At 39.4% G+C, this 14,696-nt stretch overlaps 1 protein-coding gene across 1 annotated transcript; it reads right to left on the bottom strand.

Annotated features, from left to right (window-relative positions):
- Positions 1-5,100: 5,100 nt before the first annotated feature.
- LOC138902513 (uncharacterized) lies at positions 5,101-11,016 on the bottom strand. The gene is made up of 11 exons (XM_070190388.1): positions 10,553-11,016; positions 10,369-10,510; positions 8,914-8,946; positions 8,125-8,255; positions 7,904-7,959; positions 7,461-7,474; positions 6,835-6,885; positions 5,891-6,148; positions 5,474-5,828; positions 5,307-5,428; positions 5,101-5,220 (listed from the first exon to the last, which is right to left on the bottom strand). Exons 1-11 carry the CDS (start codon positions 11,014-11,016, stop codon positions 5,101-5,103), a joined length of 1,746 nt encoding a protein of 581 aa, XP_070046489.1.
- Between the last annotated feature and the right edge of the window lie 3,680 nt (positions 11,017-14,696).

Here is a 14,696-nt window from a genome sequence, read left to right on the forward strand (position 1 = left end):
TGAGTTGCAAGGCGGAGAGTTTGGGCAATTTAGCGTATCTACCAGTAGTAGATAGGACTTTAGCCTTGGATGTTCAAGGCTTGGCCAACCAGTTTGTCAGGTGAGGGGATCAAGGTAGACCCGAAGAAGATTGAAGTAGTGTAGAGTTGGCCCAGACCATGCTCAGCTACGGAGATCCGAAGTTTTCTGGCTTGACGGGGTATTACCGTCGATTTTGTATAGGGTTTCTCGTCTATTGCATCACCTTGACTAGATTGACCCAGAAGGATGCTCCGTTCAGGTGGACCGAGGAGTGTGAGGAGAGCTTTCAAAAGCTCAAGACTACTTTGACTACATCCCCAGTGTTGGTATTGCTTATTGGTTCGGGGTCCTATAAAGTGTATTGGGATACGTCGTGCATTAGTCTCGGTGCGATGTTGATGCAGAATGGTAGGGTGATTGCCTACGCATCTAGACAGCTTAAGGTTCATGAGAAGAACTACCATGTCCATGACCTCGAGTTAGCAACTATTGTTGATGCCTTGAAGATTTGGCGGCACTATTTGTATGGTGTCCCTTATGAGGTCATCACCGATCACCAGAGTCTATAGCATCTGTTTAAACATAAGGACCTTAACTTGCGGCAGCGGAGATGGTTGGAGCTGGTTAAGGATTATGACATCACCATTCTTTATCATCATGGGAAGGCCAATTTGGTGGCCGATGCCTTGAGTCGCAAGGCGGAGAGTTTGGGCAATTTAGCGTATCTACCAGTAGTAGATAGGCCTTTAGCCTTGGATGTTCAGGCCTTGGCCAACCAGTTTGTCAGATTGGATATTTCCGAACCGAGAAGAGTTTTGGCTTGTGTGGTTTCTCACTCTTCTCTTTTTGATCGTATCAGGGAGTGCTAGTATTATGAACCTCATCTGCTTGTCCTTAAGGACACGGTTCTGCATGGTGATGCTACGGAAGGCACTATAGGAGATGACGGTGTATTACAGATGCATGGCAGGCTATGTGTGCCTAATGTAGATGGATTACATGAGTTGATGCTCCAAGAGGCTCACAGTTCACAGTACTCTATTCATCCAGGTGCCGCGAAGATGTATAAGGACTTGAGGCAACACTATTGGTGGATGCGGATAAAGATGGACATAGTGGAATATATAACTCGGTGCCTAAATTGTCAACAGGTGAAGTATGAGCATCAACGACTGGGCGGATTGCTTCAGAAGCTAGAGATTCCGAAGTGGAAATGGGAGCGGATCACTATAGATTTCGTTGTTGGGCTCCCACAAAGTCACAGGAAGGTCGATGCAGTTTGGGTGATTGTGGATATATTGACCAAGTCAGCTCATTTCATTCCTGTGGTTACTACTTACTCTTCGGAGCAGCTAGCTCAGGTTTACATTCGTGAGATTGTCAGGCTTCATGGCGTACCAGTATCTATCATCTCTGATCGGAGTACGCAGTTTACATCGTGGTTCTGGAGAGCCGTACAGCATGAGTTGGGCAATCGGGTAGAGTTGAGTACAGCATTTCACCCTCGGACGGACGGACAGTCCGAGTGCACTATTCAGATATTGGAGGATATGCTTCGTGCATGTGTGATGGATTTTGGGAGTGTTTGGGATCAGTTCTTCCCACTTGTGGAGTTTGCCTACAACAACAGTTATCAGTCGAGCATCCAGATGACCACGTACAAGGCTTTGTATGGTAGACGGTGCCGGTCTCCAGTGGGTTAGTTCGAGTCGGGAAAGGCTAGGCTATTGGGTATAGACTTGGTTCAGGATGCTTTGGAAAAGGTTAAATTGATTCATAATCGACTTCGTACAGCCCAATCCAGGCAGAAGATTTATGCGGATCGAAAGGCTCGCAACGTTGCATTCATGGTTGGGGAGCGGGTCTTTCTCCGGGTTTCGCCCATGAAGGGTGTTATGAGGTTTGGAAAGAAGGGCAAGTTGAGCCCTAGGTATATCGGGCCTTTTGAGATTCTCGATAGGGTTGGAGAGGTGGCCTACAGACTTGCACTGCCACCTAGTCTCTTTGTAGTTCATCTAATAAACCATGTTTCCATGCTTCAAAAGTATCACGGCGATCCATCTCATGTGTTAGACTTCAGATCAGTCCAGTTAGACAAGGATCTATCCAATGTTGAGGAGACGGTGGCCATTTTGGACAGGCAGGTTCGAAAGTTGAGGTCAAAGAACATCGCGTCATTGAAGGTTCAGTGGAGGGGTCATCCGGTCAAAGAGGCGACTTGGGAGACCGAGCATGATATGCGCAGCAGTTACCCTCATCTTTTCACCACTTCAGGTATGTATCTATACTCGTTCGAGGATGAACGTTTGTTTTAAGATGGGGAGGATGTAACGACCCGGTTGGTCGTTTTGAGAGTACTAGCCCCAAACACCCTATTTGTTGCTCCCTCTATTTAATAATTGGGTTTTGTGACTTGCCGGGAGGATTTGTTTTTGGTTTCGGAGTGAAATGGGACGCATAGTCTCTAAAATGGAAGTTTAAGTCATAGGAACTGACCGTAGTTCGAATTGTGTGAATATGACTCCAGAATGGAGTTTCGACAGTTCCAATAGCTCTGTAGGGTGATTTTGGTCTTAGGAGCATGTTCGGATGTTTAATTGGAGGTCTGTAGGTCATTTTACCGTTAATTGACGAAAGTTAGAAGATTCGATGAGTTTTGGAAAGTTTGACCGGGAGTGGACTTTTCAATATCGGGGTCGGGTTCCGATTTCTGGAAGTTGGAGTAGGTCCGTAATGACAATTATGACTTGTGTGCAAAATTTGAGGTCAACCGGATTTGAGTTGAAAGGTTTCGTCATCGGATGTAGAAGTTTGAAGTTTTAAAGTTCATTAGGCTTGAATTGATGTGCAGTTCATGTTTTTAGCGTTGTTTGATGTGATTTAAAGGCTCGACTAAGTTTGTATGATGTTTTAGGACTGGTTGGTATAATTGGTCGAGGTCCCCGGGGCCTCAGATGGTTTTCGGATGATTGACGGATCAATTTGGACTTGAGAGAATGGCTGAAGTGCACCAGTTCTAGTGTAATTGCACCTGCGCAAGATTGACCACAGGTGCGAGCTCGCAGAAGCGAGTATTTGGGCGTAGAAGCGAACTTGAAGAAGGTGGCATGTGGTTGCAGGTGTGACGTGAAGGCTGCAGAAACGGAGTCACTTCTGTGTAAGTGTGAGCGTAGAAGCGGAAAGGCCAGGAAGGCCTGTTGATCACAGATGCGGACGAGGTCCGCAGGAGCACATGTGCAGAAGCACTCCTTGGCCACAGGAGTGGAAGCGCAGAGGCGCATTTGGGTCCGCAGAAGTGGACGAGCCTGGACTAAGTTAGAACCGCACCTGCGCTAAAAATTCCGCATGTGCGCCTGTGGGTTCGCAGGTGCAACTTCGCTGGGCCAAGTGTTTAATTTCATTCTCCATTTTTGAACCTAGAGAGCTCGGATTGAGGCGAAATTTTGAGGGTTTTTCAGAGGAAACATTTGGGTAAGGGTTCTTGACTTGTTTTTGATTAATTTCCACTAAGATATCATTTATTCTTCCTTTAATTAAGGATTTGGATTGTGAAATTTGTGAAAAATGTGGAAAAATCCTTAGGCCGAATTTTGAGATTTTGATCGAGAACTTTGTATCGTATTTGAGTATTTTTGGTATGGGTGAACTCGATATCACATGGGTGTTCGTATTTTGTGAGTTTTACCCGATTCCGAGACGTGGGCCCGAGTCGACGTTTTGGGGCGATTTTTCGATTCCTTGTTAAAGTCATAGTTTTATTATTTAAATTAGTTTCTTGTAGTTGTATTTATAGTGTGTAATTTCTTTTGGCTAGATTTGGGTCGTTCAGAATTGGAAAATAGAGGGAAAAACATTCTTATTGACTGATTGAGATTGGTTTGAGGTAAGTGACTTGCCTAACCTTGTGTGGGGGAACCTCTCCTTAGGATTTGGTACTGTTGTAACAATTTGTGATATGTGAGCATCGTGTACACGAGGTGACGATTATGTACACGGGCTAGATGTGGAAATTTCGGTTCTTGTTGAGTAGTCTTCTTTTAAATTCCTTAACTGAGTTTCCTTAGCATGTGTAGCTGTCATGTTTAGCTTAGTATCGCATGTCTACGTGCCTTAACTTTTACTTGAAATTTGTGCAATATGCTTAGTTGAATTACTTGCCTACGTGATCTTGTATTCAGTCGTTAACCCTATGATTTCTTACTGTATATTCATTGTTCTATATGTTACGAGTTGTGTATTTACTTTTGGGACTACGAGGCGGTACCTTGGGAGATCCCCCTATTGCATATTTACTTTTGGGACTACGAGGCGGTACCTCAGGAGATCCCCCTGTTGAATATTAACTTTTGGGGCTATGAGGAAGTACCTCGGGAGATCCCCCTATTACATATTTACTTTTGGGACTACGAGGCGGTACCTCAGGAGATCCCCCTGTTGTGCATTTACATTTGGGACTACGAGGCGATACCTAGGGAGCGCCCCTATTGTTTACCTTTGTTTGTTACCTTTCTGAAATTCTTGTTGTTTACCTCTCAGTCATTTCATTGTATTATTATATTCTCTGCCTGATTTCCTTTTATTCCAGTATGGCCCTGACCTTACCTCATCACTACTCTACTTAGGTTAGGCTTGGCACTTACTGGGTACCGTTGTGGTGTACTCATACTACACTTCTGTATATCTTTTTGTACAGATCCAGGTTCTTTCTACCGGGCCAGATACCAGTGAGCTGGACCGTATGTGGAGTCTTCAAGGTATATCTGCCAGTGTCTGCAGACCTCGGAGTCCCCATCTATCCTTATTATGTTGTTTTCCTAACTCTCTTTAGACTCTGATGTATAGAAACACTTAATATTTTATATTAGAAGGTTGTGACTTATTTCTACCAAGTTTTGGGAGTTGTAATTATTTGTATCGCAGTTTCTATTTATATATCATGTGTTGAGATTTTAGTTCAGTTTATATTAAGTTATTCCGCAAATTGTTAGGCTTACCTAGTCTTAGAGGCTAGGTGCCATCACGACATCCTACGGAGGGAAATTGGTGTCATGATAGAGCTCAAAACGACCGGTCGGGTCATTACACCCCTTTTACCACACTGGTGACCCTGCCATTCTTGATCTCACAATTTTCCATGAAATCTACAACCTCAGTTCTAGCAAGCCTTCCAGCCATCTGAAGGACCATGTCCTTCCAACCCTGCAGTTGCAGTTTTTCCAGCTACATCACCATGCCTTCCTCCTCCAAGTCCTTGAGGAGTCTACCCTTCAAGATGGTTCTTTTACCAAACTCTCCTTCTTGTCTTGTTCTTCATTGATTTCTTCTTCTTCACTCTCTTCTTCCTCCACTACTTTCACTTTTCTAGATTTCATGGCAGACTTGGTTTTCTTCGTCAAGGTAGAAGGCTCTACAGACTTTGTCTTTGAAGGAGACTATTTTTTGGAAGTCTTACTTTTCTTTGTATTTGGAGTTGCAACCTCTTCCTCCTCTGCCTTGTCTTCATCACGAAGAACTAGGTCCATATTTTCAATTTCAACTGCCTCAACAGGCTCACTCACTTTCTTCTTTCCCTTTGCATCAGCTTTTCTTTTACTCTCTTCTAGGGCTTTTTCCAGTTCAACCTCACTCTGATTCTTCTGACTCCTTGTATCTATTCCTCTTGTAGGAGGAGTCTCTACAGGGATAGAAGAGGCAGCCTTTCTCTTCTTGTTTGCCCTAGCAGTTCCAGGGATTTTAATTCCTGAACTCTTCTTCTTTTTCGGATTGTAGCTGTCAGACACCCGTTTTAGTAGGTCTTCAAGGGGTTCCTGCACATATGGAACAGGTTCTTGGAACCTCTTTCTCAACCAAACCAACCTCTCAACTGTACTTGCATCTCCATACCACTACCCCTTTCTTCTCTCAAATTTTCTTCCTCTTTAGCAGCACCCCCACTCCACAACATCATAGCCCCAGTCTCCTCAGTCAACTCAGCAGGAGTAAGTGAATATTCAACCACTCCTTTTCCTTTTCCCCTCACATCACTTTGAGCACCATCACTCTCTTTTTCTTTTATCTTTTTATCTTTACCACCAATTTTCTCAGAATCAGTGGTTTCAACCCCAGCCATAGTTCCAACCAAAAGAATCTATTTTCCAAATTCTCAACAACTCCAAAAATTATATTAGACGCAATATTAGAACCAGAAGTAACCTGCTCTATTCCAGATGAAACAGTTTCTTCCCCTCAGTTGCAGACTTAAATGATTCGTTAGATTTCTAGGGTTCCTCTGCCTTGCTTGCTCTTAATTGTTCATTTATTTTCTTGATTTGTTCACTGTCAGCGACGTTCTTGTGATCAAGCCTCTTGATCCTTACTTTCTTAGAGAAAGGTTTGGTTGAGGGTGTGGTTGAAGGTGTGGGTGTGGATTCTTTGGGTGATGAAGGATTTTCAGAAAGGTTAGCCATTGATGTGTTTGGATGAGTGTGTTGAAGAGATGAGAGAAGATGGGGAGTTTAGAAGAATTGTTTAACAGTGGTAGAGTTTAGAGTGATAATATGGGTAAGGCCAAATCAATTTAAAGAGGGAGAGTTTAATTGGGTAACGGCAGCTTTTCAGAAGCTCAGGGGTCTAATCAAACTGGGAGTCAGTATAAAAAGACGTTGGAGACTTCCCTGGAATCGAGGCAATTATGGCATTGGAGACTCTCTTTGGGTGAAACTGGTTCTTTTTGTAACGGATAAGCTTGAGGGAGGTTAGGATTAAATGGGACTCTCCTTTTGATCATGATCCAAATACAATTATTTCAAAATATACTGAGTGGAGAGTACATACCATGTAATCTTGATGAACCAGGTTCTTCACTGAGAATTCTCTTGTGTACGTCTGAATTTTCCAAGAAAATAAAGATAATATCATTATAGATTAATGAGACATTTTAGCATATGGCACAAGAGTATACTAGTGAAAGTATGAGACTGGACAAAATTTAATCTAATTATGTACAAAATTTACAAATTATCTAACTACTTTTTGAGTGAGAACTGGTTCTTTTTAAGTGATCTTAATCATCCATAATTCTAACATGTTCCTTTCAAAGTGATCTTTACTTAGAGCTTCTGTAAAGATGTCAGTTATTTGCTTGTCAGTAGCACAAAATTCCACAGTTATCAAACCCTTTACATAGTTGTTCCTCAAAAAGTGACGCCTAACATCTATGTGCTTAGTTCTTTTGTGATGCATCGGGTTCTTAGTCATACTAATTGCATTGGTGTTGTCACAAAAGTTGGGGATACAACCTACATAAATTCCAAAGTCCATTAATTGTTGTTTGATCCACAACAATTGAGCACAATATGAGGCAACAGCCACATACTCAACTTCAGCAGTAGACAAGGCCACAGAATTTTACTTTTTAGTGGCCTAAGACACAAGACATGAGCCAAGAAAGTGTGCCATACCTGAAGTGCTCTTTCTATCCACAAGAAAACCTGAATAATCAGCATCAGCATATCCCACTAAGTTGAAATTACTACCTTTTGGATACCATAGACAAAGGTCAGTGGTGCATTTTAGGTATCTCAAGATCCTCTTGACGGCAGTCAAGTGAGACTCCTTTAGATTTTCCTGAAATCTAGCATAAAAGCCTACACTGAAAACAATGTCAGATCTACTAGCAATGAGATATAACAAAGAGCTAATCATTCCCTATACAACTTCTGATCAACAGATGAACCAGGTTCATCTATATCCAATTTTGTGGTTGTTTCTATAGGAGTGTCAATTTCCTTGGAGTCTTCCATTTTAAAACTTTTAAGCAACTCTTTCACATACTTCTGTTGATGGATCATAGCTCCATTTGAATTTTGTTTAATTTGTAAGCCTTAAAAGAAATTAAACTCACCCATCATACTCATTTCAAATTCACTCCTCATTAGTTTAGCAAATTCTTCACCTAACCTATCAGTAGTTGCTCCAAAGATTATATTATCAACATATATCTGAACTACCAAGAGATCTTTACCTTTTTCTTTCATGAACAAAGTATTATCAACTTTACCTCTCTTGTAGCCATGCTCAAGCAAGAATTTTGACAATCTTTCATACCACGCTCTTGGAGCCTACTTGAGCCCATAAAGTGCCTTGTCAAGCTTGTACACGTGATCACGATATTCCTTCCTTTCAAAGCCCGGAGGTTGCTTGACAAATACTTCTTCCTTAAGATAGACATTAAGGAAGGCACTCTTGACATCCATCTGATAGAGAGTAAATTCCATGTAATCATCAAAGGCTATAAGGAGTCTAATTGCTTCCAATCTTACAACTGGAGCAAAAGTCTCATCATAATCTATGCCCTCCTCTTGACTATATTCTTGAACCACCAATCTTGCCTTGTTCCTTGTAACTGTTCCATCTTCGTCAAGTCTATTTCTGAAGACCCATTTTATGCCAATTACTGATCTGTCCTTGGGTCTTGGTACCATATGCCAAACTTGACTTCTCTCAAATTGGTTGAGTTCATCTTGCATTATATTCACCTATTCTTCATCCTGCAAAGCGTCAGCAATATTTTTAGGTTCAATAAGAGATAAAAAAAGCATCAAAAGCACAAACATTCTTCAAAGAAGATCTGGTTTTGATTCTAGAGGTTGGATCGGTGATTATGTTCTCAATTGGATGAGAACTTTGATACTTGTAAGGTTTCACAACCAGCTAGTTTCCCTTATATGTTCCTTCGATGTTTTGTTGCTGAGGAACAGGTTCATGGACAGGTTCCCTCGAGGTTTGAGGATCAATTCCTCTTTGTTCAAATCCCCCTGTCAGGTTGCCCTGGGTGGAAGGACCTGTTCCATCACATGTTCCTTCCTCTGGTGTAGCTTTAGCCTGGGTAGTGGTTTAATTTGAGTTTCTTACCAGCGCAATTGCTTCATCATCATGTTCCTGCCTCTAAGAAAGAATGTTAGTTTCATCAAAAATCACATGTACACTTTCTTCTACACACATAGTTATTTTGTTATAAATCTTATAAGCTTTATTATGTGAAGAATATCCCAAGAATACTCCCTCATCACTTATGGGATGAAACTTAACTAGGGAGTCTTTACCATTATTGTGCACAAAGCACTTTCATCCAAATGCCCTAAGATAGGATATATTCGGCTTTATCCCTTTAAGTAACTCATAGGGAGTCTTCTCAAAAAGAGGTCTAGTTATGCACCTATTTGTGATGTAGCAAGCAGTGTTCACAGCTTTTGCCCAGAAGTTATAGGGCAATTTACTAGAAAGAAGCATAGTCCTAGCCATTTCTTCCAATGTCCTATTCTTTCTTTCCACTACTGAATTTTGTTATGGAGTCCTAGGAGCATAAAAGTTATGATTTATGTCATGCTCATCACAAAATTCAGCAAATTTAGCATTCTCAAATTCAGTACCATGATCAGACCTAATTGATGCAAGTTGATTACCTAGTTGTTTCTGAGTTTTTCTAACAAAAGAAGTCAAACATATCAAATGCTTCATCTTTAGATGTTAAAAATAATATCCAAGTAAACCTAGAGTAATCATCAACCACCTCTTATCAATGTTCTCATTGGTCCACAAAGAACCATATGGACCAGTTCCATCGTCCTGCTAGTGCTTATCATTTTCTTGCTTTTGAAAGAGGATCTTACCTGCTTCTTCCTTGCACAAGCCTCACAAACTTTATCTTACTTGAACTTAATATTAGGCAGCCCTATCACCAAGTCCTTAGAGACTAGTTTGTTGAGTTGTCTTATACTGGCATGTCCAAGTCTCTTGTGCCAAATGAGGGGATCATTATTCAACACACTTAAGCAAGTGAGTTCATTATCTAAAAGTGTGGACAGATCCACAACATATATGTTGTTCACTCTATTTCCCTGCAAAACTATCTTGTCAGTGGTAAGATTAATCACAAAATATTTTGTAGAGGTGAAGGCTGCCATGTTACCTCTATCACACAATTACGATACACTTATTACACTGTACTTCAGCCCATCTATCAAGTACACATTTTCAATAGAGTGAGAATCAGTCTTACCTACCTTGCCAACCCCAATGATCTCACCTTTCTTTCCATTTTCAAAGGAGACATTACCTCCTTTAATGCCCTCAAGTGAAAGGAACTTGTTCTTGCTTCCTGTCAAATGCTTTGAGCAGCCACTATCTATGTACCATATTTGGCTAATTCCCTTCACTTGGACCTGCAAAAAGAAATCAGGGGTTAGTCTTAGGAACCCAAACTAGTTTGGGTCCCTTTCTATAGGCAAAAGAATAAATCAAATTCTTTTTAGCCCAACTTGAAAGCCTATTTTTCCCAAGAATAAAATTTTTGTTCTTTTGACTTGCCTGCTCTTTTGCAGTGCATTCACTCTTATAGTGACCAGTGTTACCATAGTGTGTGCAAATCTTGTTCTCAAGGAGTGTGAAGTACTTGCTTTTGGGATCCCACTTAGGTACAGAGTTCCCAAAGCCATGTCCTCTTTTGTTGCTATTATGATATTCTTGTAGCCATTAAAGTGCATCAGAGGACCTGTTCCACTTACAAGTTCTGTCTAGCTCATGCTTGACCTTGTTCAGATCCTCCTTTAGGACTCTTACATGTTCATCCCTCTTATAGAACTCATCTTTCATTTTTCCTATATTTTTTTCTAAAGTGAGTTGTGTGTGATCAGTTGTCTTTTTGCCTGTTCCTAATTTTAATTTTAGATTTTCATATCTAAGTTCTAGGACAGTTGTGTTAAATGCATGAACCTGATTCTTCAACACAGTATTTTCACGTTCAGCTTCACAAGCCCTAAGTTCCAGGCTTTTGCACTTAGCTTTTAAAATCACACATTCTTTTGACAGTTGTTCCTTTTTATTATTCATATCCTCATATTCATCAATTAGCTCTAGTAGTAACTTAGATAACCTTTCTTTAGACAATAATTTAATCTTGTCTTTGAGATGGAAAATACTTAACTCAGTTTCTTCATCAGATTCTCCGATGGCCATAAGTGTTCTTGTTCATCATCATCATCATCTGAGCTTCCCACCCTCCCCCAAGCAGCGACTATTTTCTTGGTTGATCCTTTGTTGTTGCCTTTCTTGGGTTGAACATGTTCCTTCTTCATGTCCCTTCATTCAACTTTTTCCTTCTTACATACAATTTCCCACAAAGGACAATTTTTGATGTGGTGATCAGTCTTTCCACACTTGTAGCAACCATCATTGGTTTGCTTCTCAGGAGATTTTTCCTTGTTATAGCTTTCACTTCTTGAAGAACCCTTTTTCTCTCCTCAGGTACTTCTTGAAGTCTTTGGTGATCATAGCCATTTCATCATCTTCCAGATCAGAACCTTTAGTGATTCTGAGTGCCAAGCTCCTTTCCTTCTTAGGTACATCCATTTTCATGGTTTGTCTCCTAAGTTCATCGGCAGTGAGATTCCTAATCAATTCATCTAGTGGGAGAGTGACAATGTTCTTTGACTCCTGGATGGCAGTGATCTTGCTTTCCCAAGTGATTGGCAAGACCCTAGTAAGAATCTTCTCAACTCTTTCTTCTTTAGGGATAATCCTTCCAAGAGATTTTAGTTCATTTATCATTGTAGTGAACCTTGTGTACTTCTCCTGAATAGTTTCTCCGTCCTTCATTACAAAGTTCTCATACTAAGAATACAGTAGAGTTCCCCTGGATCTTTTTACTTGAGTTGTTCATTCATGGGACACTTGCAGTGTGTCCCAAATTTTCTTAGCAGTGGAATAGCCTTGGATTCTGCTGTACTCATCTGAACCAAGCCCACAAACAATCCATTTCTTGGCTTTAGCATTCTTCTCCCGCTTCTTCAAGTCCTCAGCATTGCAATCCGCTCTTATTTTTGGCACATCTACTCCTTCAGCATTTTTCTTCAAGATTGTCAGTGGACCATTAGTGACAATGTCCCATAGCTCATAGTCCTCTCCTTCAATGCTATCTCTGATTATGTTCTTCCACCAAGAGTAGTACTGGACATTAAAGAGTGGTGGCCTAGCAGTGAATTATCCTTCCCAAATTTCAGGTGGTGCACTCATCTTGATCTTCTCCTAAGGTGTTAGCCTCTTCAAGGATAACCCGCTTTAATACTAATTTATGTTTTATACTTTAATATCACACAAGAGGAGGGGGTGATTTGTGTGGGGTCTAATTTTTTGCTTGCACAGATTATAGAAGGGTCTGGTTTTTCTATGTATTCCTTATAATACTGTTGCAGAATTATAAATGCAAAAAGTGAATAACACAAGTATTTTTACATAGAAAATACCTAGTTCAAAAGGTGAAAAAACCACGACCTACTACCCAGTAGGATTTTTTCCAACACTTCACTAAATCAATGAGCCAAAAACAGCGTTTACAAAACTCTTGTAAACTTAAGGATTACCTCTAACCCTTTGTGGCAACCAGCCTCAGACTGTTGCAATAATTTCAAGTTAACTCTAACTTGAACACTATACTCAGAGTACCTAGTACAAATGCTTCTAAAGAAAGCTGAAAGGTACAACTCAAGAGCCCTACTATAAATGAACTAGAATAAAAGACAGACACTTGGAACTGGTTCTTCTATCTGGTTCATGAAGCTTCAGGTTCGCACACAGGAATTGCTTGCAAAATGCCTTATTATTTTGCTCTTAACTCACGTTTAACTTCAGCGTTTATGCGTACCTGTAAAATGAGAACATCATGAAATATATAGAGTTAGTAGAATAGCAAATAACTAGATGTCTAATGCTTTACTCTTCCTTGGTGGAAGAGTTCTAGTTATTTTCAACTTCTAACTCCTCCCTTATCTAGGATAAAGTTCTCTTCGAGTAAGGAGTCATTCTCCTTATCAATTATGCAACATTTTCGTTCAGGAGATATCAAATAGAACCACTTAAGCTAATCTCCTTCACGTACATGCCTTGTGGTCGAATTTGCCCGTATTTGTGTATACCGTGTATGAATCTGATTCACGCTTGAGTTCCTTTGTGAATCATCAAAACAACCTTACTTAGACCAACAAAGCTTATTACGGTGCATTGGTGAAATTGAATAGTAAGGCTATACATTAATGGAGTGATAATTGCTAAGTTTTGTGGTAGAATAGATGAAATCTCTCCCACCCTAATCAAATGTTTTGTTTACGAGCCTTGAAAATAAAAATACCTTGAAGGGAGCGTTTATTCGTTTTATATTTTTTATGGGATGCGATGCGAATTAAATCAATATCAAATAGCGGCTAAAAAATTAGAAGGAAAAAAAAAAGTGACAACTTTGATTAGTTGGAGTAAGATCTGGTGTCATCATCAAAGGCCAAAGGGGTTTGGAATCTTATGCCTCTCCTTCTTGCGCATGTGATCCAAGATTCTCAAGTATCTTCTAAATTCTTTATCATTGGGGAGTCGTATTTAATAGCATTCAATTACATGAGACGTGCCGGACCAACTGTCCACCAAGTAGGAGTCAAGTCAAACCAAAATATCAAATCGAAATGAATGAATTCGTTTCCAAATATTATTTGCCCAACGTATGTACTGATAAATACAAGAACAATGTGGACCCACCCACCTTATATCTGAAAAACGAAAAGAAATTAAAATTTCAATTTGTATTCAGAGATTAGGTAGAGTTTGGCCTTCGCTTCATCTGAATCTAGTATTTTTGAAACGTAATATAAATTTATGCATAAAAATTCATTAAAATTATAACAAATAATAAGTCTGAACCTATAACTTTAAAAATATAATAGGTCCAATACTAAAAATCTTAAAAATTAAACTCATATAATCTTAATCCTGGATCCGCCTCTACAAAAATAAGTAATACTATTGAGTGATACTCATTACTCCCTCTGGTGCTATATAATTGATTTTTAAGGCTCTGGTTTACACATTAAAAAGTTACTTAAAATATTAATAAAAAGGGTTATTGGATTAAAAGATTTTTTTATCTCTCCTCTTTAATTTATATATCGAAAATATAAAGAAGTATTGAAAACTTTTTAAAATATTTGTTAGGCCTTTTATTAAAAATCACTTAATTTGAATTAAATTAAGAAGGTTGAAAATTTATATAGGATCGGAGGATATCTTTACAACAAAGGTATCGAATCTGATGATTTTGTATTAATCAAGATTCAGTACTCACATTAGAATCTTTTTGGTATGAGGTGATCAGCCGATCTGATCTCTTAGGTGTCACCTCATACAAAAAAATATCATTTAAAATTTAAATTATCTGGCTTAATTTGTCTTCTTTTTTTTAACACGATTCTCGAGCTCTAAGATATTACACTATGAATTTAGGATCATCCTCAGAAGATTTGCTGATTTTTAAGGCGCATCTTTTTTACATTTTAAAGTTGAGTTGGTCTCAAGCAGAATTACATTGTATAAATAAAAAATCTATGACGCATCTCTAAGTGTTTTTTTTCCCTATCGAATATCCCACTAGTTTTTTGGTTTTCCAACCTTTGTCCTATATTTGTTTAGGATTTCGATTAAATTAGAATCCATCCCTTGTAAAGCTCATTAAATGAGAAATACTTCCTATAAGTAAAATAAAAATTAAAGATGAAAGGATCTCATTCTATCACAACCCTTGTTGATCATGTTTGTTAATTAAGTCGATGTTCAGTTTGTTTATTAGAGAAAATTGGTTCGTCATTTCTAAAGTTACT

The sequence above is a fragment of the Nicotiana tomentosiformis genome, chromosome 12 (assembly GCF_000390325.3).
Source record: "Nicotiana tomentosiformis chromosome 12, ASM39032v3, whole genome shotgun sequence".
NCBI classification, from domain to species: Eukaryota; Viridiplantae; Streptophyta; class Magnoliopsida; order Solanales; family Solanaceae; genus Nicotiana; species Nicotiana tomentosiformis.

Bases quoted from the DNA above. Each gene is read 5' to 3' on its own strand.
- LOC138902513 (XM_070190388.1), bottom strand. From the start codon at position 11,016: ATGGCCATCGGAGAATCTGATGAAGAAACTGAGTTAAGTATTTTCCAT. The intron at 5,429-5,473 runs GTAAGACTTCCA...CAAAGTCTGTAG, and splicing joins AACTCCAAATACAAAGAAAA to AGCCTTCTACCTTGACGAAG. The intron at 5,221-5,306 runs GTAAAAGAACCA...CTGCAACTGCAG, and splicing joins AAGACAAGAAGGAGAGTTTG to GGTTGGAAGGACATGGTCCT.